We start from the raw sequence: 27,837 nt of genomic DNA on the forward strand, positions 1-27,837 counted from the left end.
GCGGGGCCAGAGTGGCGGCGGGGGCGGGGCCAGAGTGGCGGCGGGGGCGGGGCCAGAGTGGCGGCGGGGGCGGGGCCAGAGTGGCGGCGGGGGCGGGGCCACAGTGGCGGCGGGGGCGGGGGCGGGGCCACAGCACCGGGGCGGAACCGGGGGTGCAGTTAGCGGGTTGCGCTCGCAGCGAGGTGGTGGAACCGCGAAGAGGGAAAGACCGGGGCAGCGGTCCAGCTCGCTCTCCACCTCCAAATGCCGTCCAAGCTGTTGGAGGCAGTGGTGTGCACCTCTCTCAGTCCGTTTGGTGTCCTTGAGCGCTACTCTCATAGTGGTAGGAAAACACAACCGTTCGACAGGAGAATGTCTTCTAACATCCCTCAGGATAGGGTCAGAGCCACGCACAAAGATGACAGGTGGAGACCGCCCCGCAAAAGCATGGCTGCGCAACTTCGCTCGCCCGCCCCGCAAAAGCATGTCTGCCGCGTTCCCAGCGCTCGGCGGGCGGTTGGTTAGCCCGCCCTGGTGCGCATGCGCTGGGCGCCCCGCACCAACATGGCCGCCGCCTCCCAGTGAGCCCTGCAGCCGCGAGCCGGCCGTTGCTGGTCATACTCCCTGAGTGCCCCGCACGGACATGGCGGTCGTCTTCGCGGGGGTGACTTTAATTCTCGGTTTTCGGTTATAGCCGGCTGGTGCTCATTTCTCTTCAGAAAGCTCTGAGCACGGGGAAAAGGAAGGGTGGGTGCGGAGGTGAAAAGTGAGGTCCAGCTCCTGACGGAGGAAGATGGCTGAAGGCGAGCGGCAGTCGCCGCCAGGTAGGGCGCGTCGGGCCCGGCCGGGGTGGGGGGCGCGGGGGCGGCGGCAGGCGTGGGGGCGGGGAAGAGGTGTGGTGCGGGGGGTCTCCGCAAAGGAATGATCGCGAGATGGAGGAACTCGCCGGGCAAGAGCTGATGGGCCCGGAGGAGGAACTCGAGTTGAGGGGCGCTGCGGGAGCAGTGGTGAGGACGGCACCTTCCTGAGGGGAGGGCAAGAACTCGGGGCTGCGAAGGGGTGGTGGGTGGGGCGCAACACCCGACTTGGGGAGTCCCGGCTGCCCGTGGGTCGGGTGGGCAGCGCCTTGGCCAGAAGGGGAGGCCTTTTCCACGTCTGGGCTACGCGCTGAATTGAGCTCTTGATGTGGTGAGGACGACGCGAGGGATGCTGGGCTTAGGTGCTCTGTGGGCCTGGGCCTGCTCGGCCCCGTTCCCAGCCGCCTCCATGCCCTGCCCACCGCGCATCCCCCTCCCCTCTCTCTGGGAAGCGGCCTCCGGAGCTTCCAGTGGCGGAGAACTGACAGAGAAACTGGCCTCGGTCCGCTAAACCACTAATTTAAAAAGGCTGGTTGTGCAAGGAGATGAGCGTCTCTAGAGCATCGCCATCTGTAACTCGTATTTACACTGTGGCCGGCCGCTTCCTGGTGCATCTCCAGTACCTGGGATGGAGGTGCTAGGGAAAGGATCTTCGCTTAGAGAACTGTATAGGGGAAGGCTGTTTGTTGACATCCCCCCAACCCCCCCACCTTGAGCTGAGAAAACTTTAAAAATTCTGTTGGGAGCGAATAGGTTGGCCGAACGTAGGTAATGGTTTGAAAGCATTTGATAGTCCTTCTATTTTGTCTTGCATTCTGTGATCCCTGGGAAGGTCTCATAAACTCTGAAGATCAAAAGAGGGCCCCCCCCCAAAAAAAAATAGATGAACAAAGAGCTGACATTTGTTTGGTACAAAACTTCTGTGCGTGTTCTCTTAGAAGTCTTGGTATGACATCAGGAGATATACAAGGCAACCAGAGTTATCACTGAGATGAATGTTTTTGAACGTGGTGGTGGGGCATAGAGTGGGGGAGGGAAGCTGGGTGCTGGAAGAGACGAAGGCTCTGGAGGTTCGCTATGGCTGGGAAGATCCAGGTTCCTGGGACGTGGCCCTTCTTTGAAGTTGAAACAGGCTGTTTTGGGACAAGTGGAGAGAACTACTTAACTCAGACAGTGTAGTGGTGAAAACCTTGGATTTTGGAGTTACATAGACTGTCTGTAAGAGAGGCTCTTACAGACATAGAGAATCTGCCTGGCCAGTCGCAGCCTCTGTGAGCCTGTTTTCTGATCTCTTAAAATGGGGCGACTCTACCTTCTTCACAGAGCTGTAGTGTGTGTTCCATAGATGATGTGGACGAAGCATGGGACGTGGCGGGTAAGTTAGTCAGTGTGGATTACTGGGAACCTTTTCAAAAGTGGTACAGGTTGTACATGTGGACTGGCTCCCAAATGTATTACACGTTATACTTACTCTCTGGATTTTTTTTTTAGGAACATCTCTAAAACTGGAGGTTTCCATCTTATACCAAGAGGTTTTAGGGGAACCAATTGTCCATTGGTCCCTTTGTCAGAGGCAGAATCTGACACTGGAGAGACTGTGGGTGTGACTTCATATATCCCAGTCCTGAGTTTGAAGGCTTTTTTTTTTATTTAGCATTTTATGGTCTGGCGATTTATGAGTGTGTTTCATCAGTGATTTGTTGCAATGCTTCCTATAAGGTAGCCTTTCCCCTGGCAACAGAGCCTGGCCTGGAGGTTTTCCTCCTTGTGAAACAATGTCAGGAGGACTATCCCCTTGCAGGAAATAGTTCTTTCCAGCTTACTCACAAAAGGGCTCTGTTCCCAAAGATCATTTGCAAGTTGATTATTTGGAATGTGGAACACATTTTCCCATAAAAACAATGTGGTTAGGTTACCAGCCTGACCTACAAAACTTTTTATATAGCATCTTAAAATAGCAATTTACTAATAGTAGGGGGTTCTCAGTTTTGGGTCCTGGGAACAGGGCTTGCAGAACAGGTGGGAGGAGGAGGAAGAGAGCTTTTCTGCTCTCTTTCTTGGACCCTTTTTTGAATTTTGAATTAGGTAGAGGTTTGGTTTGCCTTGCTCTTATCTCAGATTCTCCATCCTACTCCTTAGGTCTCCAGGTCTCCTGGCACTTTTATTCCTCAACAATTGATACCTTAACTTTTCTTGCAGAGAAAGGAACGGCAGAAGGCCAGTGGGTTTGGTTTAACGAGCCAATACTCTGTCCTGGGAGTACATGTCTGTCTGGTTTACATTAGGGCTTGGGTATTGTAGTCTTGGTTTGAGAGAGAGAGAGAGAGAGAGAGAGAGAGAGAGAAAGAAAGAGTGTGTGTGTGTGTGTGTGTGTATTGGAGGGAGGATTTTATTTATCTCTTTCCTTTTTCATTTTCTTTGTCCAGATTCCTCGGAGGATATCCCTCCAGCCACGCAGAACTTCATCATTCCAAAAAAGGAGATCCATACGGTTCCAGACATGGGCAAATGGAAGCGTTCTCAGGTACTAGTAGTGTCTGCATTGTAGGGTCAGAACTGGGATGAGAAACTTGGGATTTTTCAAAGACAGTGTTTTGTAGACATGACTGGGGCTCTGAGCTCCTGATCTTTCTTGCTCTTGGAGCCAGAGCTGTTAGAGGCTAGGGAGAGAGGTGACAGGGGAGGTGACGGTCCCTCCCTGTCCAGGCCAGCACTCAGAGATGCTTCAGTGGGAAGGTCCCTGGGCGCCGGGGCCAGGTAACCCTGGAGAGTTCTACTCCTGGTTCTCGTACCCCATCGCCCCTGACTGTTGTTATATTGGCTGGACGTGAATGCCCTAAATGATGGAGTAGGTCACTTTGATTCTTGGTTTCAAGAAACAGCAGAGTCGGGAGCCATTTATCAAAGGGAGAGGAGGTGATCACATGAAATCCTAGTGCAGGGAAGTGGCTGAGTCTAAAAACACCTGGGAACTGGGACCTAGAGCGTGGGGTAGACCAGCTTTCCGTGCTGCCCAGTCCACCCGGTGGGCAGATGCTAACAGCTTATACTTCCCAGGCTATGGCCAGACTGTGGAAAAAGACTGGGATAACATAAAGAAAGCCAATTTCAAATACCCAGGGAAGGCCTTGGGGCCAGCTCCAGCCAGGTGCCAACACCTGGTCTGGTCGGCGGGGGTAGGAAGGGTCACTTGTAGAAAAGGGCAGGCTCGGGAGGTCCCTGGCAAGTTTGGCAGGTTCTTTATGAGGAGTCTGCTGTGCTTACGTTGGTCTAGGCCACAGGTTGGTAAATTGTTGCCTGCCAGCCTGATCTGGCTCTCTTCCTGTTTTTGTAAGTACAGTTTTACTGGAACACAGCCACGCTCATTTATCTGTTGTCCATGGCTGCTTTCGTGCTACAAGGGCTGAGTTGAGAATTTATGAACCAGACTGTATGGGCCGTGGAGCCTAAAATACCGGGGGTGCCAAAAATATACATACACGTGACTTGTATTCTTCTTTTCTTATCGCTATATATTGAGCATTACAATTTCAATACAGTTTTTTCCTTCCTTAAAATGTGTACACCTTTTTTTGGCACCGTCTGTATCTACTGTCTGGCCCTTTGCAGGCAAAGTTTTCCAGCTGTAGGTAGCAGCACTTTTGGGGAAGCGTTGGCCCCTGATTCTTCCGGTGTGCGTGTTGAGCATACCTGACAGAAACCGTCACTCCCTCTGAAGCTCACCAGCGAAGTGTGTGGACCTGTTGTGACCTGGCAAGTGACTGCTGTGGCCCACAGTTTCACTGGGCAGCAGAGCGCAGTGGTCAGGAGCATGACCTGGAGTCAGAGGGTCAGGGCTGGAAGCACAGGCTGCCATTTTCTCTTCTTGTGACTTAGGCAAGGTCTAAACTGGTCAGGCCTCGGTTTCTTCTACTGTAAAATAGAGTTGTTTGGAGACTTAAATGATTTAAAGCCCAAAATGCACCTGGCCCAGGGCTAGACATCCAGTGAGCAGTAGGTGTGATTTTTCATTCTTGTGATGACGACGATGGTGGCGTCGGTGGAGACTTTGCACACAGTAATGTTCATGAGAGTGTCCTGAGTTTTAGTCACTAAGAGACCTGGACCGGTGTGGGAGCAGGGCCAGTGGAGGGTGACACTGTCCCTTGCTGCTCCCTCCCCTTGTATCCCAGTGTGCTTTGCCAGAGTGAGGACGAGAGTTCAGACTTGCTCTGGGCTGGGAGAGTGGCTGTGCGTGACCCACCGGGCCTGCCGGGGGACCCCTCAGTCCCCCTGCAGCCATTCCATAGATGCGCAGGGGGACCAGGCTGTAGGATGTTCTCTTCCCGGAACTGAGGGTCGGTTCTCACGGCTCATCTCAGGGCTTGCTGCACATGCTGCCGGCATCCGCAAATCTTGGATGAGGAGGAAGAAGGAAAGTGAGGGCTAAGGGATGAAGAAGAAAGAAGCCTGAACACGAGTCGCTTGTTCCCAGGAACTGCCTCTCCAGGGACCTGCAGCTCCGTGCTTTTTTATCCCTGTGCTGGGGACAGCCTGCAGCCCAGTTGTACGTTGGGGTGGGTGTGCTGAGAGACCTGGCCCTGGGCAGAAATCAGTTTCTTTTCGTGGGAGCAGGGCATCCGCACAGCCGGCAGACAGCCTGGCCTGTCTGGTGAGGGAAACATCTGGAAGATGACCAGGGGAGGGACCCTTGGTGGTTTCCTTGGACTCCTGGTGGTACAGTGCCGTGGTCACGGACTCGGCCGTGGAGTCTGGCCTCCTGGATCTTACTCCACATTTCATGAGATCTCGGTCTTGGGAGACTTGGGCAAGTCACTTTCCCTGAAGCCTCGGCTCCTTGTTTGTAGAAAGGGGGCAGCGATAGTATCTAGGTCATGGCGTTGTTGTGTAAGAAGCCGATGGCAGCACTAGTGAGCAGAGTGAACTGGCTGGACACCCAGGTGTCATTGGCCCGCCAGTGGTTGTGATGGAGGCTGGGGTGGTTGCTTGGTGTGTCCTTCCTACTGCTCCTGGGTTAGGAGCCAGGGGCAGCTTCGAGCAGTTTGGTAACCGGGTGGAGCTGGGGGCCGGCTGGGCTGTAGGGAGTGGGGGTCTCAGCCCTCTCACGTCCCACTCCCCCCTCTGTTTGGTAGGCGTACGCCGACTACATCGGATTCATCCTCACCCTCAACGAAGGTGTGAAGGGCAAGAAGCTGACCTTCGAGTACAAAGTCTCTGAGGTAGGCAGGGCCGGGAGCCTCCAGCAGGGCCTGTCCAAAAATAGCTCCAGAGGCACGTGTGCTTACTGCCCACAGCAGGGCCAGTGCTGCAAATAAGATCCCCAAGCACATGTGCAGGTGACATTTTGGTGTCGATATTTCTAATCTTTGTAAATCTGTGAATAGATGTATATTTATAAAATTGGATCAAGGTAAATATGCCATTTTATAGCCTGCATTTTTGCTAACTGTTGTCTTTATATAACTTTTTAAATTAAGAAAGGTCACAAAAGAGGTAAACGTGCTGACTGAAGAGATTACTGATAGAAATGTAGAACATTAACCAAAGAGCTGACTTCTCCCTGTAGCCCCCCTCATACCTGACTCCCAGGGGCAGCCTTGTTAGTTTGGGGAGTGTCACCCAGACCTGTCCTGTGAGCTGCTCCTCTCTGCCGTGGAAATGGCTGCCTCCTCGAGCCATGCCCTCGTTTGTTTAAGCTACTCCGTAACCGTAGACTTTTAGCATTGCTGCTCTGAATAGTCTTGCACCTGGATCTGTGGGAGTGCTTTCCCAAGGATTCAGGCCTAGTAGTGGAAATACTAAGTTGAAGGGCACGCACTGCTAGGTGGGTGCTTCTGGCTGTGTTTCAGAGACAGGCTTGTTTGTGGGGGGAGGGCAGGAGCTGTGGGGAGGCTGATACCCATGGGAAGGTGTGGTCTTGCAGGCTGTTTGCTCTGCTGGATGCCATCTTCCAGGGCTGAGTCCCAAGCCGCTACTGGCCTCTTGGATTCCTGTTCCTGTGGCTCAGAACCACCCCGAGCCTCTTATCTCAGACCCCAGGGCCTGGGAGCCTCTCTTTGCCACTCTAGCCACAGCCTCTCCTGTTGACTAAGGCCGGGCCCTGCCCTCGGGGCCGAGCCTCTCCTCCTGTCCTGAGGTTCACATTGCCCTGTTAACCCTCCTACTCTTTGGCCCTGATTGCTGGGTGGCCACAGTCCTGTTCTGTCACTTGTGGGGAGCCAGGCCTGTGCTGGGGATTGACAGCCTTCTCTTGGGACCTGGCCCACCAGCGACTTCCTGGTTCCTCTTGGGCCCACCCATTGCTATGGGACCTTGGCCATGGGCACAGATGGCTGAGGAGAGAGAGGGCTCCTCCTTGATCCGATGGCAAGGGGTGCTCAGCTGTGCTGAGTGGGCTGGGGAAGGCTAATTAAAGGGGAGCGTTCTAATTACCCCAGCAGGTCCTGAGCTGCCAAATCCCTCTCAAGCCCCTTATTTGCCCTTGGGGCTTTGATGGTAGCTGTCCACACCAACCAGGTGTTGTCTTAGCCCAGGAGCTGCCCTCTTGGCAGGTGTGCAGCACGGATAATTGCTGGGGTTCTGGAGTCAGGCTAGCCGGGTTTTGATAACCTCTCACTTCTGAGCTGAGTGGACTTGTCCCCTCTGACCCTCTATGTCCTCATCTGTAGGGTGGGAAGAGCCACAGACCTCCTCATGGCCCCTGGGAGGATTCGCTGAGATCCCACGTGCAGGGTGCTGTTTCGCACAGTGCCTGGCACAGACTAGATGACATTATCGTGACTACTGTTTTCCGGTTCTCATTTCCAGTAGTGGGCTTGCTTCAGTTAGGGTTCTTCCTGAGTGGGGCTTCATCTGGTGCCAGGCAGTGGGTGCCGCTCAGTTGGTGGACGGAGGGGACGAGTTTGGTCTCCCAGCTTCTGCCCACAGCTGGCAGGGGCAACAGCCGGCCTGGCTCACAGCATGTGGCCTCGGCCCACAGGTGGGGGCTCTCTTCTGGTGCAGCTTGGGTCTCCTCCTCCTCGTCACTCCTGCAGGGATGTGACGCTGCAGCTGGGGAGAGGGCAGCGGGGCTGCGGGGGGCCTCCAGACTGCCCGCGACAAAGGGACAAGACAGGCGATGTGAGCTTGTCTGCACCATGTTAGGAGGGCTCGCCTTCATTTTGAGATTATGTCTGTCCTGTTCTTTGGGGGTTAAAGTATTTGCAAAATAAAGGTGATAGTAGATAGGAGACTGGTGTTTTGTTGTTGCTCTGTTTGATTTTTTTTTTTTTTTTGATTTTTTTATCGGGGAACAGTGTGTCTCTCCAGGGCTCATCAGCTCCAAGTCGTTGTCCTTCAATCTAGTTGTGGAGGGCGCAGCTCAGCTCCAAGTCCAGTTGCCGTTTTCAATCTTTAGTTGTAGGGGGCGCAGCCCACCATCCCATGCGGGAATTGAACTTGCCACCTTGTTTTGGAGAGCTCGCGCTCTGGCTGCCCCTCTGTTTGATTTTTTAAATGAGGGCAAAATAAAAAATTTGTAAGTAAAATTTGGAAGAAACTTTTACTTGTCCATGAAATCCAAAAGGGAAGCAGTGGTTCAGGGAGAAGGAGTGTAGCTCAAAGTGTACTTCGTGCTTCTGAAGGGGTTCCAGCCCATGGTGCCTGCCCTTTTAACTTCTCTCCCAACAACCAAACAGCAGAGACAGCCCCCCAAACCCTCTCCAGAAAGAAGAGCTAGGAGCATTTTAATTATTGATTGGCTCAGTCGAGCTGGCAGCTGGGGCCTGGCTGCTTTCTCCCGTCAGCCTCCCCAAAGGCTGGGATCGCCGGCATTGGGCCTTGCTGGTGTTTCCTGGCGCCCGGATCATTGCGCCGGCCCTCCCAAGTCCAGTGCTGCCCGGGCTCAGCTTTGCTCTGTTCTTACCGGTGTTCCTGGTTCTTGGCAAAGCCAGGCTCTGGCAGCACTCTGTCACATTTCAGCAAGGCAGCCTTCTGTCACCCGGGCTCTCTGCCTCAGCCAGATAAATATAAAGGGAACGTTCTCTTCTTCAGGTATCTTTTTCTCTCCTCCCCGGCCTCAAGCATAGGGAAAAGGGAGGTGAGGGAGGGCTGCCATCAGGTTGAGCAGTGACCGGAGGTACCATTTTCATGGACAGCGATGTGATTCGTGCCTCCTGGATCAACGCAGCGGGGGACGCTGGCTAACTTGTATTCATTAGCTCAAGCCCGCCTTTCCCACCCCCCAAATACACACACAGCTCTCGGGAAGCTTCCTGCAGTTTCTGCAATGGCAGACCTGACTATGTCTTGCCCTCCTTGTCACAACTTTTCCTGTGGGCAACCACCCTGCTGGTTTCTACCAGTGCCAGCAGGAAGTCTGGGAGGCATCTCCTTCTGCCATGTGTGCCCAGTAGACACAGGCACGATCCGCTTCTTGGCAGAGTCCCTCCTCCCAGGGCCGCCGCCTCGCTTTGCATGTCCCCTGTGTCGGGTGCTCCCCGAGCCCTTCGTTGCCCCGCGTTCGGCCCGTTTCTGTAAGCCACGTTGGAGAGGCAGCCTCCCCTGATTTCCTCACTGAGTAACATTTGTGAGCCAATGCTGCCCTGACCTGTGACACCCATTGCACTCCTGAGGCCCTGCCTTCCGTGGGAAAGGTAGACCTGAGGGGGGGGCTCTCAAACCCTGGCAGCCCTACAAGGGCGACCCCTGTTGATGCCTCTGAGCCAGCATTTCCACAAAGGTGAGTTGCCAGGTTTATCATGGTGTTGGTGGTAGTGGAAAATTGGAACTAAGCCAGGCCTTTAACAGCAAGGGCAGCAGTAAATCAGTTGCAGTTCTCGGGCACAATGAAGTATTCTCTATCATAAAATGGTATTTACACTTGACGTGGAATGAGATTACTGAGGAAACAGCGGGCTCCAAAGCTGCGCATGCCCTGTGAGCCGTGTTTCGATTCCATGTGTGTAACCACACGCCATTCCCCTGTGCCGGGCACTGTTCATGGGTGGCCGGTTAGTTCTTGTCACCGCCTTAGGCGGCGTCTATCATCATGCCTGTTTTTGAGATGAAGAAACAGACTGCGAGTTCAAGTCAGTTGTTCAAGGTCTTGGACAAATAAACGGTGTTTCAGCTGGGATTGGGGTCTAGCAGGTTCAGCTGCCTTCCAGATTCTCTCCCTGATAAGCAACAGAAAACACTAGAAAAAGATGAATGAGAAGAGTATGTTATTAATGAAAGGTGAATAGTGGTTATTTTTGGTCGCTGGATTACTGGTCCTGTTTGGTTTTTTCCTTGTACATTTCTGTTTTCTGTGATGGTAGGTGTTGTGTACTAAACAGGAGGCCCCACTAAAACCTGTTGAAGAAGGTCAGGGCTGCAGTGTGCGCTTACCCAGCAGCTCCTCTTGGATAGGCTAGCTAGACGACCCAGGTGCCGAAGCCACACCTGTCCCTTCCACCTGGTGCTGGTCCCTTTCTATAAGCTCACTATGCTCCCCAGACCTCTTTTTCATATGTAGCATGGTTGGGAAGAAGGGGGGACAGCAAGGAAGATGCCATTTAGTGCCATGCCTTGGGGTCATTGTCCAACAGCAGTTGGGACTGCCCTCTGTGGCTCTAGCTTGGGGCCACTGGTCACTGTTAGCTTGGCCCCCTCTACTTTGCCTCAACAGGCCATTGAGAAACTGGTCGCTCTTCTCAACACGCTGGACAGGTGGATTGATGAGACTCCTCCAGTGGACCAGCCCTCTCGATTTGGGAACAAGGCCTACAGGACCTGGTATGCCAAACTCGACGAGGTGAGGCTGCCACAGACAGGCGTGGGGGCTGGGCTGGGCTGGGCTGGGCGGAGCTGCCCCGCGTTATCAGAATCACTGGGATCTCTGCCCCCGCTGTCTTCCGGAATCACCATGTGGGTGCATAGTCCTCTGCACAGGGCTGTTTAGTAGGTCACTGTCTGTATTGGCAACAGATTGAAATGTCCCAAGTGTCTGTCTGCAGGGGATCCATTAAATAAACTAGTACTGCCCACGGAGTACTATGCAGCTGTAAGGAAGGAGGCTGACTAGGGAACTCGGGGAAGGGACTCTGCTGTATTGTCAGGTCAAAGAGCGAGGCCTGTGATGCACACGGCAAGCTGCCTTTTTGTAAGAAAGGGAGAAGAAGAAAGTGTGTTTGCGTTCCTCGGTTTGCATAGAGAAACGTCACTGGAAGGACACACAAAAGACAAGTGAAGCTGCGGTGTCTTTTTAAGGACGAGAGGAGGGAAGGGTGGATGGGGACGGGTGGAGTGGGACTTCGCAATGCGTCCCTTTTATTACGTGTTTGTTTTTGAATCATACGACGGTGATACCTGTCTAAAGCAAACAAATGCAGGATCGCAACCCCCCCCTCAAAAGCAGAGTTTGGAGGTCTGGAGTGGGGCCTGGGGATCCAGGTTTTCACCAGGTCTCCAGGAGGGTCTCATGCCAGGGGTCCATAGACTGAACTTAGAGAAACTTGGGTCCTAATTGCTCGGGAGTCGCAAGGACCCAGCAGAACACTTTCCCTCCCTAAGAGTAGCTTGGTCTGATTCTGGATTCTAAGATGGCACAGGGGCTTGAGTTTTGTTTTGTTTTTTTAAAGGTTTTTATTGAGTTATACCTTAAAGCTGACAAATTATAGCTGTACAGCTTAACGTGATTTTTACCCTCGCACCCACCCCCCATATCAAGCTTTAGAACATTCCAGTACTCCAGCAGCACCCTCGTGCCTGTTCCTAGTTGATATCCCTCCCCCCAACTCTTCTGATTTCTTTCCCAGAGATGGATCTGTGCCTGTTTTTGAACTTCATATAAATATCTGGCTTTTTTGCTCAATGTTACGTCTGTGTGACTCATCCACATGGCTGTGCATGGCAGTGGGTCTTTTTCATTGCTGCATACTATTCCAGTGTGTGAACATCCCAGTTTATCCCTCCTCCTGTTGATGGACGTTTCAGTGGGTTGTCGCCATGTTTTGGCTACTATAAATACGTAATCCTTGCATACATCTTTTGGTGGACACATGGCGCAAACTCCCTTGCTGGAAGTACGAAGAAAGATGACATCTATGGGAATGTCGATGAATTACCTAATGGGAGAGTTGAATGGCTTCTTTCCAGATCCCTGCTGTCTTGCCACCAGAACCTTGTCACCTGGAGGACAGGTCAGCAGGTGAAAAGCCACCCCAGGGTAGTCTGTTGTGTAAGAATAAATGTTCTTCCCCCTCTTCCTTCTGTGGCCAGGCAGAGCAGGGAGCCAGGCCGCCTGCTGGGGCAGCCTGGCCCCTAGCCAGATGCTGCCCCTGGGCACCCGCCTACCAGGATGCTGCCTAATCTGCTGCCACCACTTTGTGTCTCTTGTGTTATCAGGAAGCAGAAAACTTGGTGGCCACGGTGGTCCCCACCCATCTGGCAGCCGCTGTGCCTGAGGTGGCTGTTTACCTAAAGGAGTCAGTGGGGAACTCCACGCGCATCGACTATGGCACAGGTACCTGCCATGCCCAGCACTTTCTTCACTTCACAGTGGTCTTTTCTTGGGCTGCTTCCTTTTTGCTCTTGGGTTGTCTCTGGGGGACCCCTGAGCAAGCAGCCTGTGGGGGCCCCCTGGGGTGCAATGCTGCTGGCTACAAGGAGGCCTTGTGCTGCCCCTGCAGCCCTGCCTGGGTCCACCAGGGGGAGCTCATGCCACATGTGTGCTGCCTGTATGCTGAAAGCGGATTCCTGTTCTAAAGATGGTCTCTCTGTGAGAGACCACCATCACCAAAATAATGGTTTACTGAGCACTTATTGTATCTCAAGGCAACTGCTTCTGGAAGCCTTGAGAAATGAAAGAGGTCGGTGGCCTCTGGCATCACTGTGGCTACCCTCTCCATACACCTCTTGCTCTTAGCCACGTTCCCTGTGTTCTTGAGCTCTCAAGGAAAGGGAGCATGCGGGCACCCTAAAAGGGTGCTCTCTAGGTCAGGGGGTGGCTGAGAGGATCCCTGCTTTGGTAGTCCCGCCTTTCCTCTCCTTTCCACCCTGAAGCAGGCAAATGCAAGTGCTGCTGCCCCTTCGGGCCCCCTCCCCACTCGTTGCTGGGGCTTGGGATCCTCAGAAGGAGCCATGCTCCAGAGGCAGGCCCGGAGAAGGGCCCCCTTGGACCTGGGCCCTGGGGAAGTTTTGTGTCTGCTCCTGTGTTGCTAGCGAACAGGTTCATCAAGTATTTTGAGACTTTCCGGGGTAGAGCTATGACTAAGACTAACAGGGAAAGACTCTGGAGGGGAGAGTGGCCAGGTCAGCAGGGGGTGGGGTTTTCTTCCACTCTCAGGTGCTCTCAGGTGTGCAGTGATGTGACTTGGACTCTGGCTGGTCATGATCAGAAACTGCAGGTGATAGTAACAGTTCACAAGCTTCCAGGCCCTTGGAAAGACCTTCATTCTGCAGAGCTAGGACAGGAAGGCACTAAAATATTCTCTCTTCACCTCCCTCCAAATATGTTTCCTGTGACACTATGAACCATGGGTTCAGTCCAGGGTCCAGGCAGTGGGTTCTGTAGTGCTGACCGTTCCTATCTGACGTGACTGGGAAAGGAAGGGCCATGCCGTTTGACCCTGTAATGTGACCCTGCTTAGCATGTGAGCTGCTGAGAAGCCGTCAGTGGCTCCGCACTGCTCCCAGAATCAAGTCTGAGCTTTTTACTATGGCTGTTCAGCTCTGTCTGATCTCTAACCTCACCTTGTTACACTTTCTCCCTTGCTCTCTGCCTTAGCCATACTGGCCTTCTTAGGATTCTTCAACACATCGAATTGTTTCCTTGCCTCAGGGCCTTTGCACATGCTGTTTCTTCTGGCTAGAATGTTCTTTTTGCTTTCTTCACCCCCATGCCCTGCCGATTCTTATTCATCTTTCCAATTAGTATTACTTCCTTAGGGAAACCTTGAACCTTACGTCAGGGTCTGCCTGTGACATCCTGCAATTATCACGATATCCTTCTTTTTTAGAGCTAGAAGCATAGAAGTGATTGTATACTTACTATCTGTCATAAACTATCAGACAAGGCCGGGACCTTCCTCCCTAGTGCTTGACATGGACAGTGACTGTCCCCATAGTAGCTGCTCAATAAATAGGGTGGAATTGGTGAGTGAGATAAACCTACAGAATAAAATGTAAATGCCTGTTTTAAGAAGTCAGCAGCCTGGGCCTTTTAGGAGCAGAATTATAGTATTGGTGGTTTTTAAAAGACCCTAGGTCTTCCTAGATGGGGAAGAGACCCCATTATCTACATGTTGACCTCCCTTCTTAGAGGGGCAGTTATCAGTGATTCGGACACTGGTGAGACCAAGAACAATCCCACTCCTTTTTCTGGAAGACTGTCAACCTCGGCTGTTTTTACTCCCCCAGGACATGAAGCAGCCTTTGCTGCTTTCCTCTGCTGCCTCTGCAAGATTGGGGTGCTCCGGGTGGATGACCAAATAGCTATTGTCTTTAAGGTGTTCAATCGGTGAGTGAGAGGAGGGCAGGAGGGGTGGCTGCCAGTGGGAGGAGGAGCGAGGGGGGTCTCTTTCCTCGTTACAGTCAGACTGGGGACAGGGTGCTGGAGGGTTCTCTCGTCCTGTCCTAATCAACCTCTGGCTGTGGATGGGGTGTCCAAGCCTCCTCCTTCCAACAAGTTCAAATTCAAGTAAAAACAAGTGAAGGAAAGGTTACACAACGACCGCTAATACTTCCGTGGTGTTCACCACGCGGAGGCACGAGCTGGGCGCTGTACACACAACTCGTTTACTAGGCTGTAGCATCGAGGTCTGCGGACGCACACTCTGTGATGTTCGCACTACGACGGAATCCCCTCGCGATGCCTTTCTCAGAACGCATCCCGGTCGTTAAGTGGCGCATGACTAATTCTCACAACAACCCCAAGAAGTAGCAACTGTCATTTCCATTTTATAGATGAGGAAACTGAGGCGCAGAGAAATGAGGTCTGTTCACTTGAGGTTACACAGCTAGGTGCACCCAGGTGGTCAGGCTGTGAGCTGACCTCCTCCCCTCACCACCCAAACCACCTGCCTGGCAGCACAGGTGAGTTTCAGTCACCAGAGGGCGCTGGTAGTGCCCATTGCAGGCCCACTGCCAAGGCCAGTGCTGAAGCTCCACGAGGACTGGACATAGCTCCTGGGAGGTTGGTGCTGAAAGGACCTAGGAGACAAGCTACTTCAGTCCTGGCAACTTGCCGATGGGCAAGCCCGAGTTTGGGATGCTGAGGCTCCTGCCAAGGGTCTCACGTTGTCAGGAGGTGATGGCTCTGACTCCCTTTCCCAGGTGGTGTTTTGCCCCTTTCCTGGGCCGAAAGAAGGCTGAGTGTGGGAGAAAAAAATAAAGCTACATTATTTTGAGAGTACCAGCTGATCATAACTTGTGCGTGTAGGTTTTCACTGAAATAGAGACCAGTCACATTCTTAGGTGGTTATTTCCGGCTTCCTTGTGCTTCCAGTAGGACTGTCTTTTTTACTTTTGCTACCTCCCCCCTCTTCCCCATCCTCCTGTGCAGGTACCTTGAGGTGATGCGAAAACTCCAGAAAACATACAGGATGGAGCCAGCGGGCAGCCAGGGCGTGTGGGGCCTGGATGACTTCCAGTTTCTGCCCTTCATATGGGGCAGTTCTCAGCTGATAGGTACTGAAGGGGGGCACGTACTCCCCCACTCTCCAGAGTGTGTTCTGTGTCCCTCCCCCCAGCCCCCCTCCCCTCCTTCCTTCTCCTGCTGCCCAGACAGTGACAGCTTGTAACGCAGGCATTAGACCGGCTATTCACGGAGGCTGCGAGCTGTCGACCTTCTGCCACGCCAGCGTGGCAGGCTGAGGGGGGCGGAGGCAGAGCGCCGCCGAGATAACGGGACGTGACATGGGCTGGAGCAGGGGCCCTTGCCTGGCGCAGAATGGACTGGTGTGAAATGTGCCCCAGCTCCTGGCAGCAGCTGTGGGGTTTTAGGTTGAAAATCAGGGGCTCTATGACTTGGTGACCAACGTCACGCGCTGTCATCATTGAGCCGTGTGTGTGGGGCCCTCAGAGAGCTGCCACCAAGTGCTGGGCAGTGGGCTGCTTGCTCGGGGCCCGCTCTGGTGGTTCTCCCACTTTCCCATGTGCACGCTGAAGTGGTGAGGGGGCGGGATGACTTCTGTTTCCACCTTGCATTAACTGCCGACCAACTAGTATCAATAAGTGACTATGTGGTGAGTGTTTGCTCTGTGCCAGGCGCTGCTCTCTGCCAAGGGCTTCAGGTAGATTATCTCCCCACATCTTCTCAGTGCCCCTGGGAAGCATCTCTGCCAGCACTGACACCTGTGTACACACCATGACGGTCAGGTGGCACTCAGCAGCCTTGCAAGGGAGGTACATGCTGATCCCCACTGTACAGATGAGGGGACTGAGTCACAGGGCCAGCAAGTGACAGAGCCGGAGCTTATTACACTAGAATGTACACACGCATGAGGCCGGTTATTGCTCCTTCACGGTCCCGTGTTGGGTGAGGGGCCCCGGTGGCGTGAGCACCTGGTTCTGAAGCCGGCACTCTTTGCTGTTCCCAGATCACCCGTGTCTGGAGCCCAGGCACTTTGTCGATGAGAAGGCCGTGAATGAGAATCACACGGACTACATGTTCCTGGAGTGTATCCTGTTTATCACGGAGGTGAGGAGAAGGGGGAGCGAGGAGCCTGGCAGCCTCCAGGCTGAAATGAACGGAGGCTGGTGGCTTTGGACGGGAGCCAGAGCTGCGCCCACAGGTGGCAGGCCTGGCCCCAGAAGGCGGGTGAATGAAAAGGAAGCCCCACGAGGCCTCCGCAAGGTTAGGTCAGCTCCTAACCTCCCGGATCTCCTTCCCCATCAGGGGTCCGGGGTTCCTCCTTGCGCTGAGGGACTAAGACTCACTCACTAGCTGAACTTGGTGACCGATGCAGCAGGTCGGAAGGGGGGGTGGGTGTCAGCATCTTGCAGGTGGGGCCACAAGGTCCACATTTGGGGATGTGTGTATGAAACCACTGCAGGAGTTGGAGAGACCCTGGAGCGGACAGCAGGACGGAGTTCTGCTGAAGGGGCACATCTGGCAGTGCCTGAGGACGTGGGCCAAGGATAGTGCCGGAGGTGCAAACAAGCAGGCCTCGGTCCCCAGCCCACCCCACAGGGGTGGTTTAATGGCGCTATCATCCCCTCTATGGCACGGGGACAGTGCAGCCTTCAACTACTCCCTGAAGATTGTCTGCAGAGCATGTTAAAACGCACATTCCTAGGCTCTATCCCGGCTTTCTGAATCAGAATCTTGGGGGACGAGGGCCAGGAACCAGTATTTAAACATACTTTTAGGTGACTGCACATGAAAGTTAGGGATCCATTGCTCTCAGGGCCTCTCTTCCAGGAGGTGTCAGGACATTTCATCCTCCCTGCTGAGTACCCGCCGCCCCCCCAGACTTACAGAGGGTGCCCTGGCTCTGCTGTCTGGAGAGAGTCTTGCCTCCTTTCTCTTTCTTGATGCCCACATGCATGTCGCCTGGCCTCAGTGCTGTGCCTGGCACACCTGTGGACCCCCACCTGTGGGGCTGCTGTCTTAGCTGCCTATTCTGAGCCCCCTTACAAAGGGGAAGAAGCCTTAGCTCCAGGCTCCCCCTGGTCAGCATTCAGCTCAGGCTTCCACCAAGCTCCAGAGGCCAGAGGGGAATGACACGTTTTTCCAAGTCAGCAAATGGACCCCGGACTGAGGGCTGGGCGGCCACCGCTTCATTCTCAGAGATCTGCTGCCTTCAGCAGTGTAGTCGGCCCAAGGTCGGAAGGACTCTGGGGCAGCCTGGCTCACTGCCGAGAAAGCCAGTCACGTGCTGCTCTCTCTAGAGTGAAACTCGTGGATCTTCGGATTCCCGGAAGACCCCGGGAGGAGCAGGGAGGGAAAGGGGTGCACCTTCTCGGCTCAGCTGTGGCTTTGCTTACTGGGGATTGAAGGCTAAGCTGTTTTGGCTCCGCCTGGTGGTAGACCAACCCCCTGGGTCCCTGTCAGTAACTAACCAGGAGGAAGGCCAGGTGGCACTTCAGGGAATATGGGACTTGAATCCAGGTTAAAACTTTGTATTTTTTGTTTGTTTGTTTGGTTATGCTGGTGTAAAAACCCAAGTGCTTTCACAAAGTTTGAGACCCAGTTCTTCTGCTAGAGAAAAATCCTACAGTGGCCACTAGGTGGCACTAAAGGCACATTGAACTTGGAGACGGTTCTAGTAACATTTACTGGGGGATGAGGCTTGAACTGGGAACGGGGGCAGGCCCTAGACTTCCAGGTTGTTCCGCAGCCTCTGCACGGCCTGGTTTTCACTTTGGGTCTAGGTGCTTGGGTACACACTGGACGCTAGCAGGTGGTGAGAGCCGAGGTGACAGTAGTGAGGGCCCCTTTTCACCCACTTGGTCGGGCTGCTGATTACAAGACGCGTAGTGCTAGTTCTCCAGAGCTTCTGTCTGGGCCACCCGCCACCCCTCCCCAGCCCACCTCAGTCCTGCATTTTTCAGCCCCTAGTTGGTGAGTGAGCGACCTGGCCTGGCACCCCCTAACAAAGGGAGGCCCAAGGCGTGACACTGCGGCCGGACCAGGAGGCCCGTGTGGGATTCTGGGTGCTTTGGTCTGGAAGGGGGCGGTGTTCCCTCTGCAGATCTGGGGATCACTAGGGCTGGTGCAACCAGGAGATGAAACCAAACAAGAAGTTGGAAATGGAACCAGGCTTCTCCTCCCGCTCTCCTGCGGGGTTGGGCGACCAGCTTGGGACCTGGCCGGCTACCCGCGGGCATCCCAGACGAGGGACTGCATCTCACAGGGCTTCTGCTGCCTCAGGAAATGCAGCCCTGGCGCCTTTAAGAGCCCAGGGCAGGCAGGAAAAGAATTTCAGTTTCAATCTGGCTTCTAAATTTGGAGTTTTGGGAAGGGAGGGATCAGATTTCAGCTGGAAGGGAAGGAGCTGACAGGAAGGTGCTGTGCAGAGCCTCCCCCACCCCCGCCCCATCCCCCCTCAGTTACTGACAGAGGAACCATTTACAAAAGGCCGATTCTCTTGGGAGTGGAGAGGCAGGAACGCAGCGTCTGTGAGTAATTTCCTGCTCAATATGGCTGCTCTGACTCACGATTCCCCTGGGGTCACTGCGGGACTGCAGCTTGCTTGCTTGTTCTCGCTCTTTCTCTTCTCCCTTTGTGGCTAGAATGAGCTAATTTTTTTTTTTTTTTTTTTTTTTTGTCTGCTCGCTCCCATTGCTTTTTCCCCCTCATCTGTTTTCCTTTCCCAGAGTTGCAAAGTCTCCTTCTGAAGGACTTAGGAGATCTTGGGACACTGAAGGTCTGGGGGAGGGAATGGGGCAGCCCCTCTAGAGAAACAGCATCTCTAGCTTTCCCATGGGTGGGAGGGCAGAGCCACTGAGGCTCTGGAGCTCAGGCTCTGTCAGCAGTCTACAGAGACCGCACCCCCCCCCCCATGCCCTTAGTGGGGGAGGCTGGCCCAGGAAGCACAGCCTCTGGTTTCCCAGCATCCATATGCCTGCCTTGCTGAGCACTCCCCTGGAGCTGCTGCAGGGCCCAAGAAAGCAGGGTGCCTCCTGGGTGGTTTGCTCACGGAGCCCTGACCAGAGTGAAACTGGCCACACAGCTCCCATGATCCCTGAGCTCAGGGCCTGGAAGTGTGCAAGAGAGGGCTGGAGCCTGGCCCTTGTCCCAAAGGGGCAGAGAGCATGGGGAAGGGGCGGGGCGAGGGGGATGGGGATGGATGGGGGTGGAGCCTGCTTGAGTGGGATCCTTGGAACAAAGCTCTGTGAAGGCCAGGCCCACTGCAGGCGGGGGTGCCAGGCTGCCCTCCTGGAGGAGGGCACTTTAGATAGAGGAGGGGAAAGATTCTGGGTGAAGAGACTGGCCGGGGATAAGCCCCGTGGGCACCAGGATGGATTTATCCAGCAACGTGGGCTGTGGCCTCACTGCTGGAGGAAGGAGTTTGTCGTTACTGAACCTGGGGGATTGAGACAGGCTTTTGGGCCAGGGGAGGGAGATGACAGGGGTACAGCAAGTTTTGTAAGAGTTGCCCTTACTGGAGAAATGGAGAAGCGGTGGGAGTGGGTCACTGGACAGAGACCACAGCCAAAGGGCAGGGGCTGGGGTGAGGGTGGTGAGGGGATCGTGGGCCTTTATTCTTGTGATGCCCAACATGCAGAGAGAGCTTTGGACCCCTCCTTTCTCCCTAGAATCGCTCTCCCTCAGCCCCGCCTCCAGCACAGCCTTTTCTGGAACCTTCCATACACTCAGGGTCCAAGTCTATGCTTCCTTGCCACCTTAGCCTCTCTGCTTTGCAGACTTTGTTCTGAAGCCTGGGGCTCAAGGTGCTGGATGGATCCTGATTCCCCAGCATCAATACTGCTTATTGGCTGGGGAAGGGAGGCAGCGTTGAAGGGGACAGTGAACTGCTTGTTAATCTGTGCAAATGTGCTGGCCTCATGCTGTCTGAGGGGCACACTCAGGCACACAGACTCCCTGCCTCTGTGCTGTGGCTTCTGATGTCACGGGAACTCCCCAGGGCTTGCTGCAGAATTGCTCTCTTCCTTCGCCGAGGCCAGACTTTTGGCCAGAGGAGGGACCAAGAGTGGAGCTGTCCTTGCTCCTGCCTGTCCCTGCTGCTGTGGTTGCCACCCCTTTCACAATTCCTGTCGAGGTCAGGCTGGCTTTCTAAAGAGACCTTCCTCCTGAATGTGCTGCAGTTAGTGCCTGGATTTGGTCTTACCCGCCTTGGCCCTCCTCCAAGCTGACCCCTCCCTCGACTGTCCCACCTCTGCCAGTGGCAGGCACAGACCAAGTGCCCTGTGGCAGACCCACCCTGGGTGTGGGGCTGAGCTGGGGGGTCGGGTCCAGGCTGCTCCTGCGGTTATCTGAATGGGGGAGGGTCCCTGTGCTGGGGGGACCTTCTGTGGTTCAGGAACTCGGAGGGAGCCGCACCGGGAGCTTGGGTAGAGATTTGATTTTTCTGAGGTTGCTAGATTTAGTGGATCGTAGGAATCAGGCCCCGCTTTTTTTGGCTGTGGAAGGAAAAGGGTGACTGTGGGGCTTATGTTTTCCCAGTGGATCTTGCAGGTTAAGGGGGACCCTTGTCCCTGGCACTTCTGTGTGCCTGTATGTGTGTGCGGCCCGGTCCCCATGCGTGCGTGCTCACGTATGTGCATGCGTTTATGCGTGCATGCATCTGTGTGTGTGTGTATGCACGCTTGACCTTGCTGCAGGGGAGCAAGGGCTGGGCTCCCAGGGGGCCACCTCTCTAGCTGTGGACTCTTTTCCAGATGAAGACGGGTCCCTTTGCCGAGCACTCCAACCAGCTGTGGAACATCAGTGCTGTCCCCTCCTGGTCCAAAGTGAACCAGGGTCTCATCCGCATGTATAAGGCCGAGGTGAGTGGGGGCTGGCTGGCTGAAGCTCCCGGTCCTGGGCTGCTCCCCACACACACACACACACACTCCACTGTTTTGCTCTGAATCTTAGGCCGGCTGGCTCCGCTGACACTTGTGGCCTCAGAATCTCCCTCTGTGGGATGGGTTGTCAAAGAAGCACTGGACTGAGGCCCAGCTCTGCACTGAGTGAGGCAAGGCCCTGCTGCTGGTGGGGGGAGGGGGAATCTCCATTCCCACTTGTCAGATGGCTGGAGGCCCCTGGCAGCTCTGTCACCTGTGGGGACACACAAATGAAAACACGCTTGGGAAAGGGTTTTAGCCTTTGAAGGCATGACCCAAAGTGGTGCTTCTCAAACTTTGGTGTCTGATTGCTGGGCAGGTGGGAGCTGGCATTTTTATTTGACCACTTCAGGTGGCCTTCCCTGCTCAAGTCAGGAAGGCAGGGAGAGGTCTAGGTTCCGGAGCTGCCCCTGCTGGGAGGCAGCTGCCCAGCTCCTGAGGGGGGCTCCTGACCTCTCTCCTTGTCCTTGGCGCCCTTCTCCCAGCCAACGAGGCGGCTTTTTCTCTTGCAAGTGGGGAGGAGACATTTGCTTTCCACCCTGTCATTCCCACTTGCTTCTTCCACATCCTGGAACTGCCTGACCTTGGCTAGGGAAGGGCCTAGATGTGAAGTCCCTCACCTGGAGCAGCGGATCCCCAAAGTCTCCTCTTTTCGCCTCAGGCTGGTGTCTCAGATGTTGTCTGCGATGCCCATCTCTGGTCTCGTGGTCATCCCTCTCCTGTGAAAGAAGGGAGGGAGGTTCTCAGGGTGTTGCTGCATTACACCCAGAGCTTACTCAGATCGCATCAACAGAGTCGGGGGGCAGGGACGAAAGGGGGTTTGCGGCTTGCTATGGTTGGGCCTGCTTCGCTCTGCATGGCCCTGAAGGGGTTAATGGTGCTGGGGCTGACCAGGCCTGGCCCCCTCTTTCCCTTCCGCCCCCTCCCCCCTCCATCCCCTTCCTCTGGACTTCACATCCTGTGTTTAGGTTCCAGCCCACATACCTCTCTAATCTGAGAGGAGCCTTAGCTGGGGCTGCACCTTCCGGCAGCACTCTCCTCTGGCTCTCTCACTGCCCTCTGGGTATCCTGTTGTTCCTCACACCCCCTGCCCCCACCAGTCCCCCAGTGGGTGCTGAGGGGGAACGCAGTCACCTTGCTGAGCGCTCCCCACTGCTGGGGGCTGTGCGCAGGGCCCCCTCCAGCCTCCAGGACGCGGGTGCCTTTCCTGCTTGGGTCTTAAATGCTGTCCTTCCTGCAGGCTCTCACTTGGGTGACTAAACTTATTGTGACCTGGGCCCCTAAAGGCAGAACAGGAGACCCTGCCACCCTTCTCGACCTGCTCCTTCCAGAGGCAGAACTGTTGAGTTGACAGGATGAGGGAGGAGCAAATTAAGATTGGAACTGGCGATTGTGCAGCCAGGACAAAACAGCTTCAGGTGTTAACAGTTGTCAGTATTTCTGCGGATGTTGAACACGAGGAGGACAGTGACTGAAAACTACCTGCACTTCAGACAGAGGGAGAGGAGCAGATGACTGAGCGCCCTTCCTGAAACGGAAAGTGCCAGCCCTGGGTGCACAGGCGCAGTGTGAGCTGGCAGCCTTGCCAGGCGCTGTGTGGTGGAAGCCGCCTTGGCAGGACAGTGCTGAACTCCCGACTTTAGTGGAGGAGCACCAGGTCCTTGTGACAGTTGGTCTCCAGCAGATGGCCCTTAGTCTTTGGTCCCTGAGAGTCCAGGGGATCCCATGCTCCCTGCCCAAGGGGAGGCCCAAGGGGAGCACTTGCTGTTTCAGGCCAGTTCTCGGTCTGCAGGCGAAGCCCACCTGTCTTCAAGTCTGGAAGGGGGTTAGCAAGGCCAGGCTTGTCAGCCAGAGTTGGCTACTAAAGGGGACTTTGACCTGGCATTAGGTGGCCTCGGGATTTGGGACGAACTGTACATTTCCAAACTGTCCTGTCCTTTCTGAACTGAAAAACCAAATGCTTTCAGGGCCCTTGTGTGGCGGGGTCTGTCCTTCCCGAGGGCTGTCACTGGGCTGGCGTTCCCCTCAGAAGGACCTCCTCAGGGCCCAGAGAGCCTCTGCTCCTTCTGGAGTCACCAGGCCCCGAAGGGCCTGCAGGCCTGCGCCTCGAGCCGGAAGGTCTGTCTGGGGACAGGCTGAGGTATTGCTCGGCCTGGTACACAGGTGCGCACAGTTAGATGGGAGAAAGGCCTCACCGGAGAGGCCCCCTTCCGCTGTCAGCCCTGGAGCCTCTCCTTTCCTGTGGCCGCAGGGAAGTTTGTGCAGGGTTCCCGAGGGCAGAGTGGACAGAACTTCTGCCCCTGCCCCCTCCCCCTAAGCCTCTTGCCTTTGTGGCTTCTCTCTGAATGAGAGCTAGAAGCAGGTTGACCTTTGACTCTGGAATTCCAGGGCCCTGGCTCCCCCTTTTACAAACTCCCACCACTTCCTTCATGACATAAGCACAATGGCAGCTGCCTTTCCCTGTGGCCTAGATCTGCTACTGCTCCTCCTCCCCACCAGGAACCATCCCCAGCTGCCTGCTCCCCACTTTCTCTGCCCCAGGCCCGGGAGCCTGGATGTGGCCTGGAGTCCTGCTCCCACACTGCGCTTGGTTCCCCATCCTTCCACTACACAAACAGTTTTTCTTTCCCTGCTCACGTTCTGGCCTCCCTTCGGTCCTCCTGGACTACCCCTCACCCCGATACACAGCTGCCTGAGACAACCTCGTTTCTGCAGCTGGTCGTTGAGCTGAGGGACCTGGGCCAGTCATGGCATGCCTTTGCCCTTCGAAGGTAGTTGCAGGTTGAGACCACAGTCACAGAATGGGACTCTCACCCACTCTGAGGCCATAAGTTTTGTTTCAACCCAGCTGGGAGGTGCCCACCACACTGGTAGTTTCTGTGGCCAAAGCTGTGAGAGGAGGCAGATCCACAGATGCCTGGAGCTGCTGCCTCTGAGAGCTCGCTGGTGCCCAGGGCCTGTGCAGTAGGCACAGCAGGGCTGGTGCTGGGAGCTAGGGCCCTCCCCAATTCCTGGTCCCGTGCCTGAGGGCAGAGGGGTGCGGGCCTGCGGTCCGGCTGCCTGCTGTGGTGGGTCGGTGGCTCTTTCCATCTCCCCTCTGCCAGAGCGCTGGGGCTGAGGCCTTGGTGGGCTGGGTTTGGGGAGTAGGGCCACCCCCCTGCTCAAGGCTCTTGTTGTCTGCCCCACGCACAGGGCTGCTGGGAATTGCCCTGGGGGTGGGGGGCTGTCAGCTGGTTCTTATTGTCTTACTCTGAAGCGCCAAGATGCCTTTTTCAGTCCAAAGAATTGAAAATTGGAGAAAATAGGTCTTGGGCCCGGCTCATGCTTGTGTCCCAGTGTCCCCACACCTCTCGTCCAGGGCTAGGACCTGGGCTACGAGGTCCCCAATGATCGGGAGGGTTCTTCTTGCCTCTGGTCCCAACTCCCCCTCTGGGCCGTGATGTCACTTGACTTCCTCTCTTCTTGGCTTATGCTTTGTGCGGTTGGGCTGCCTCTCCCCGTCCCACTCCCACTCCCCACTCTCATTGTCATTATTTGGTGGATCTGATTGTCATGGAGTGGGGTCTTTGGATGGGAGGGGGTGGTCGGGAACCTGTCCTTCCCAAAGGCCGGGGGGCAGCTCTGAGACTGGCCCACTGCCTGGGCCCTGGATGGACACCGTGTGGAACTGTGCTGTTCTGAGCACCCAGAGTTGTCCAGGGGTCCCTTGGAGGCCCGATGAGGCCTCGGCGGGGTGCAGTGCAGGCCTCACCTCTCCGCTCTTCCGCCTCCTTCCTCACAGTGCCTGGAGAAGTTCCCTGTGATCCAGCACTTCAAGTTCGGGAGCCTGCTGCCCATCCAGCCTGTCACTTCGTGCTAGGAGGCGCTGAGCAGCCAGAGCGTCCAGGCTGCAGTTCCTGTGCCCGCCCTTCCCCCCCCAGCTGCGCCCCCTCCCGCCCCCTCCCTCTGTTCTTTCTGTTTGCTGAGAGGCTGTTGACTGGGGTGGGTGGTGAGCGCGGGGTTGAGGAAGGTTCGGGGCATAAGGCTGAGGGAGAAGTGACCAAAGTATGGCCCGTTTCCTGCCTTCCCCTGTGGTGGACAGGTAAGAAGAGGGGCTGGGACAGGGTCCCTGGGCCCTGCCCCTGGTCCCGGCCTTCCTCTGCTCCCCACTGTCCAGGCCCTTTTGGAGACGCCCGTTGTTCTGCACCACTGTGGGGAGAGGGAGGTATCTCGCCGCTTCCATTGCTTTCCCTTCCCATGTCCCATTGCCTTTCTCGGGGTTGGAGCACTTGCTCCCTTCAGGGTGGGTCAATTTCCCAAGCCATGTTTGGGGGGCCGTCTGGGTGTCCTGAGGGCTGGAGGCTGAGGCTGGCGGCCAGGCTGGGGTGGGGTAGGGCAGCGGGCAGTGTTGGCACTTCTGGCTGGTGACCCTCCCAGCTCCTCCTCACGGCTGCCCCTGGGCCTGCGGGCACCTGTGTCCAGTGCCTCATCCTGCTTTTCTGTTCTCTGGCCCTTGGTTTTGCTGGTTTCCTGCCATAGGCACACCTGTCCTCTCCCCAGAGTAGCCTCTGGAAGCTGCCCTTGGGGTGGGTGCTGGGCTCCTGGGAGGGGCCCAGCAGGGCTCGCTCAGGGCTGATTGGGTGAGGCCTGCCTTTGCCAAGCGGGCTCTGCCTGGTTGGGGCGAGGCTTGGGGCCAGTTTTGGTTGGTGAGAATCTGGATTCTTCTCGGTACATTCTTATGGCTGCTTCTGTTCCCTCCTCACCGCTGCTTGCTTCTCCAAGGCCCTTGGCCCTGCTTTCCTGGCTCTCTGGATGGGTTGGGCTGGCGGTGGGATGGGGAGGGGAGCTGGCCACAGGAGGGCTTTGAAAGCCCACTCCCTTGTCCTCCCACCTCCCTGAATTCACCTTTGGCCTTCCAGGATGAGCTAGTGATGGCTCCCTGAGCCCAGGCTTTGGCACTGAGGAGGGGCAGCTGGGCTGAGCTCGGTAGGCCTACCTGAGGGGTCAGGGATACTGGTAGCAGCTTGCCGGTTCCAGAGTTTTCTTCTAGGGCAGCTCCCAGGCCTGGCTCTTGCAGACTCTCCCCTGCCCAAGCCCAGGCCTATTCTCACTATCCCCTCCTCGTATCTGGGGCCACATAACCTTTGAGAAGGGGGAGCACCCGAGAAGCACAATTCAGGGGCTTGACCCTTGGATGTGGGCTGATGGCCTGGGCAGAAGCTGGGACATGAGTCACAGAGACAGTTTTCCAAGGAGAGGTTCCCTGCCTACCTCTCCTGGGGTCTAGACCAGTGCCTCCCGGGCCCCTCCTTCCTGTGCCCCCATGGCCCCGAGCCCCTCGCGCCTTCATTGCTGTTTGGATTAAAGCCTCTGTTTTGCACCTGTCACTGTGTCTTTTCATGCCACGTGCTTGTTCCATCTCCACGGGACTCTTTGTTCCCCCATCAAGTTCCCTTCCTTCATGCCATGGAGTCTGGGACTTGAGCTGTTTCACGGGGTCTGGGGTGAGCCTTACCTGGGCAGTGGGAATGCACCCTACCGCACGAGTAATGCTTGCCCAAGCAGGTGTGGGAGCAGAGCCCTGGGCCCAAATCCTGGTTCTCTCTATCCCCAGCTGTAAGATCTCAGCTTCCTCATCTAATAAATGGGGACAATCACAGGGCGACTGCCGGGAGTGAAGGAAGGCTCTGAAGTTGTCATCCCAGGGCCTGGCACACAGCAAATGCCCAGGGCTGACTGTGGCAGCCCCTCTGGACTCCTGGGTCAGCCCCAGACTGGCCTGAGGGAGTCTTTGGACTGGACTTGGCTATGAAACATGCCCCTGCAGTTTTTAAGGGGTGCGCCCTCCATTCTCCCTCCTCTCCACCCGTGTCCCTGTCATGACTTGGGAGTCTGGGGAGCTGCTGTGCTCGAGACTTCGTAGGTACTTCCTTAGACACTTCTGTTCCGGGGCTTCTGTGTTCAGGTGAGTCTTCGCAGGAAACCAGAACCCTTGGTTTTTCTCCTGGCCCTGCAGGCCTCGCACGGCACAGGAGAGCCGCTGTCCGAGGCCCCTGCCTCAAGCCAGGCCGACCTGACTTCAACCTGGGGCCTGCCACTTAGTAGCTAGGAGACCTGATAATTGACTTCATTTTTGAGCCTCAGCTTCCTGATCTGAAAAATGGGCATAATGATATTTAGATCATAGATTGTGAGATTCATTCGTTTCACGAATATGTCGTGGCTGCAGATTCCTCATTCTAGTGTGGATGACAGCAGTAGATCTAAATACACCAGAATGTTAGGTAGGGGTGCGTACTACGAAGTAAAGAACGGCATTTAATTAGAGAGGCTGGTGAGGGGCGTTTACTGGAGCTACAAGGGTCAGGAAAGACACCTTGGAGGGCCAGGGGGCAGCTGGGCGAGGGTGGGGAGGTATGGGAACGAGACAGGGAGGTGGCTCCCGGAAGCAAAGAGGTCCCTCATCCACGTCCAGCAGCCTGGAAGCAGGAGTGCGGAGGTGGGCAGTCTGGCTGCAGAGCGATGAGGTGTGATCAAAAACTACAGT

General features: G+C 55.5%; 1 protein-coding gene across 3 annotated transcripts; it reads left to right on the forward strand.

Moving 5' to 3' along the window:
* Positions 1 to 512: 512 nt before the first annotated feature.
* On the forward strand, positions 513 to 26,677 carry PTPA (protein phosphatase 2 phosphatase activator). 3 transcript variants are annotated; one of them, XM_033122627.1, is made up of 10 exons: positions 513 to 803; positions 3,263 to 3,360; positions 5,969 to 6,055; positions 10,486 to 10,611; positions 12,204 to 12,321; positions 14,217 to 14,316; positions 15,361 to 15,485; positions 16,397 to 16,497; positions 21,144 to 21,251; positions 25,093 to 26,677. In XM_033122627.1, the coding sequence occupies exons 1-10, from the start codon at positions 773 to 775 to the stop codon at positions 25,168 to 25,170; spliced, it is 972 nt and encodes a 323-aa protein (XP_032978518.1). In that variant the 5' UTR covers positions 513 to 772; the 3' UTR covers positions 25,171 to 26,677. The 3 variants fall into 3 exon arrangements, 2 of the variants coding, with proteins under 2 accessions (XP_032978518.1, XP_032978519.1); XM_033122628.1 differs by lacking the exon at positions 513 to 803 and adding an exon at positions 878 to 986; XR_004424625.1 differs by lacking the exons at positions 513 to 803; positions 3,263 to 3,360; positions 5,969 to 6,055; ... (3 more) ...; positions 15,361 to 15,485; positions 16,397 to 16,497 and adding an exon at positions 19,058 to 20,524 and having other exon boundaries at positions 25,093 to 25,123.
* Positions 26,678 to 27,837: the final 1,160 nt, after the last annotated feature.

The sequence above is a fragment of the Rhinolophus ferrumequinum genome, chromosome 12, assembly GCF_004115265.2.
Source record: "Rhinolophus ferrumequinum isolate MPI-CBG mRhiFer1 chromosome 12, mRhiFer1_v1.p, whole genome shotgun sequence".
NCBI lineage: Eukaryota > Metazoa > Chordata > Mammalia > Chiroptera > Rhinolophidae > Rhinolophus > Rhinolophus ferrumequinum.

What these genes read in the sequence shown, in the direction of transcription:
- PTPA (XM_033122627.1), top strand. Translation starts at nt 773, where the DNA reads ATGGCTGAAGGCGAGCGGCAGTCGCCGCCAG. An exon ending in TCGAGTACAAAGTCTCTGAG is followed by an intron (nt 6,056 to 10,485) that starts GTAGGCAGGGCC and finishes TTGCCTCAACAG; the next exon opens with GCCATTGAGAAACTGGTCGC. An exon ending in GTATCCTGTTTATCACGGAG is followed by an intron (nt 16,498 to 21,143) that starts GTGAGGAGAAGG and finishes ACTCTTTTCCAG; the next exon opens with ATGAAGACGGGTCCCTTTGC.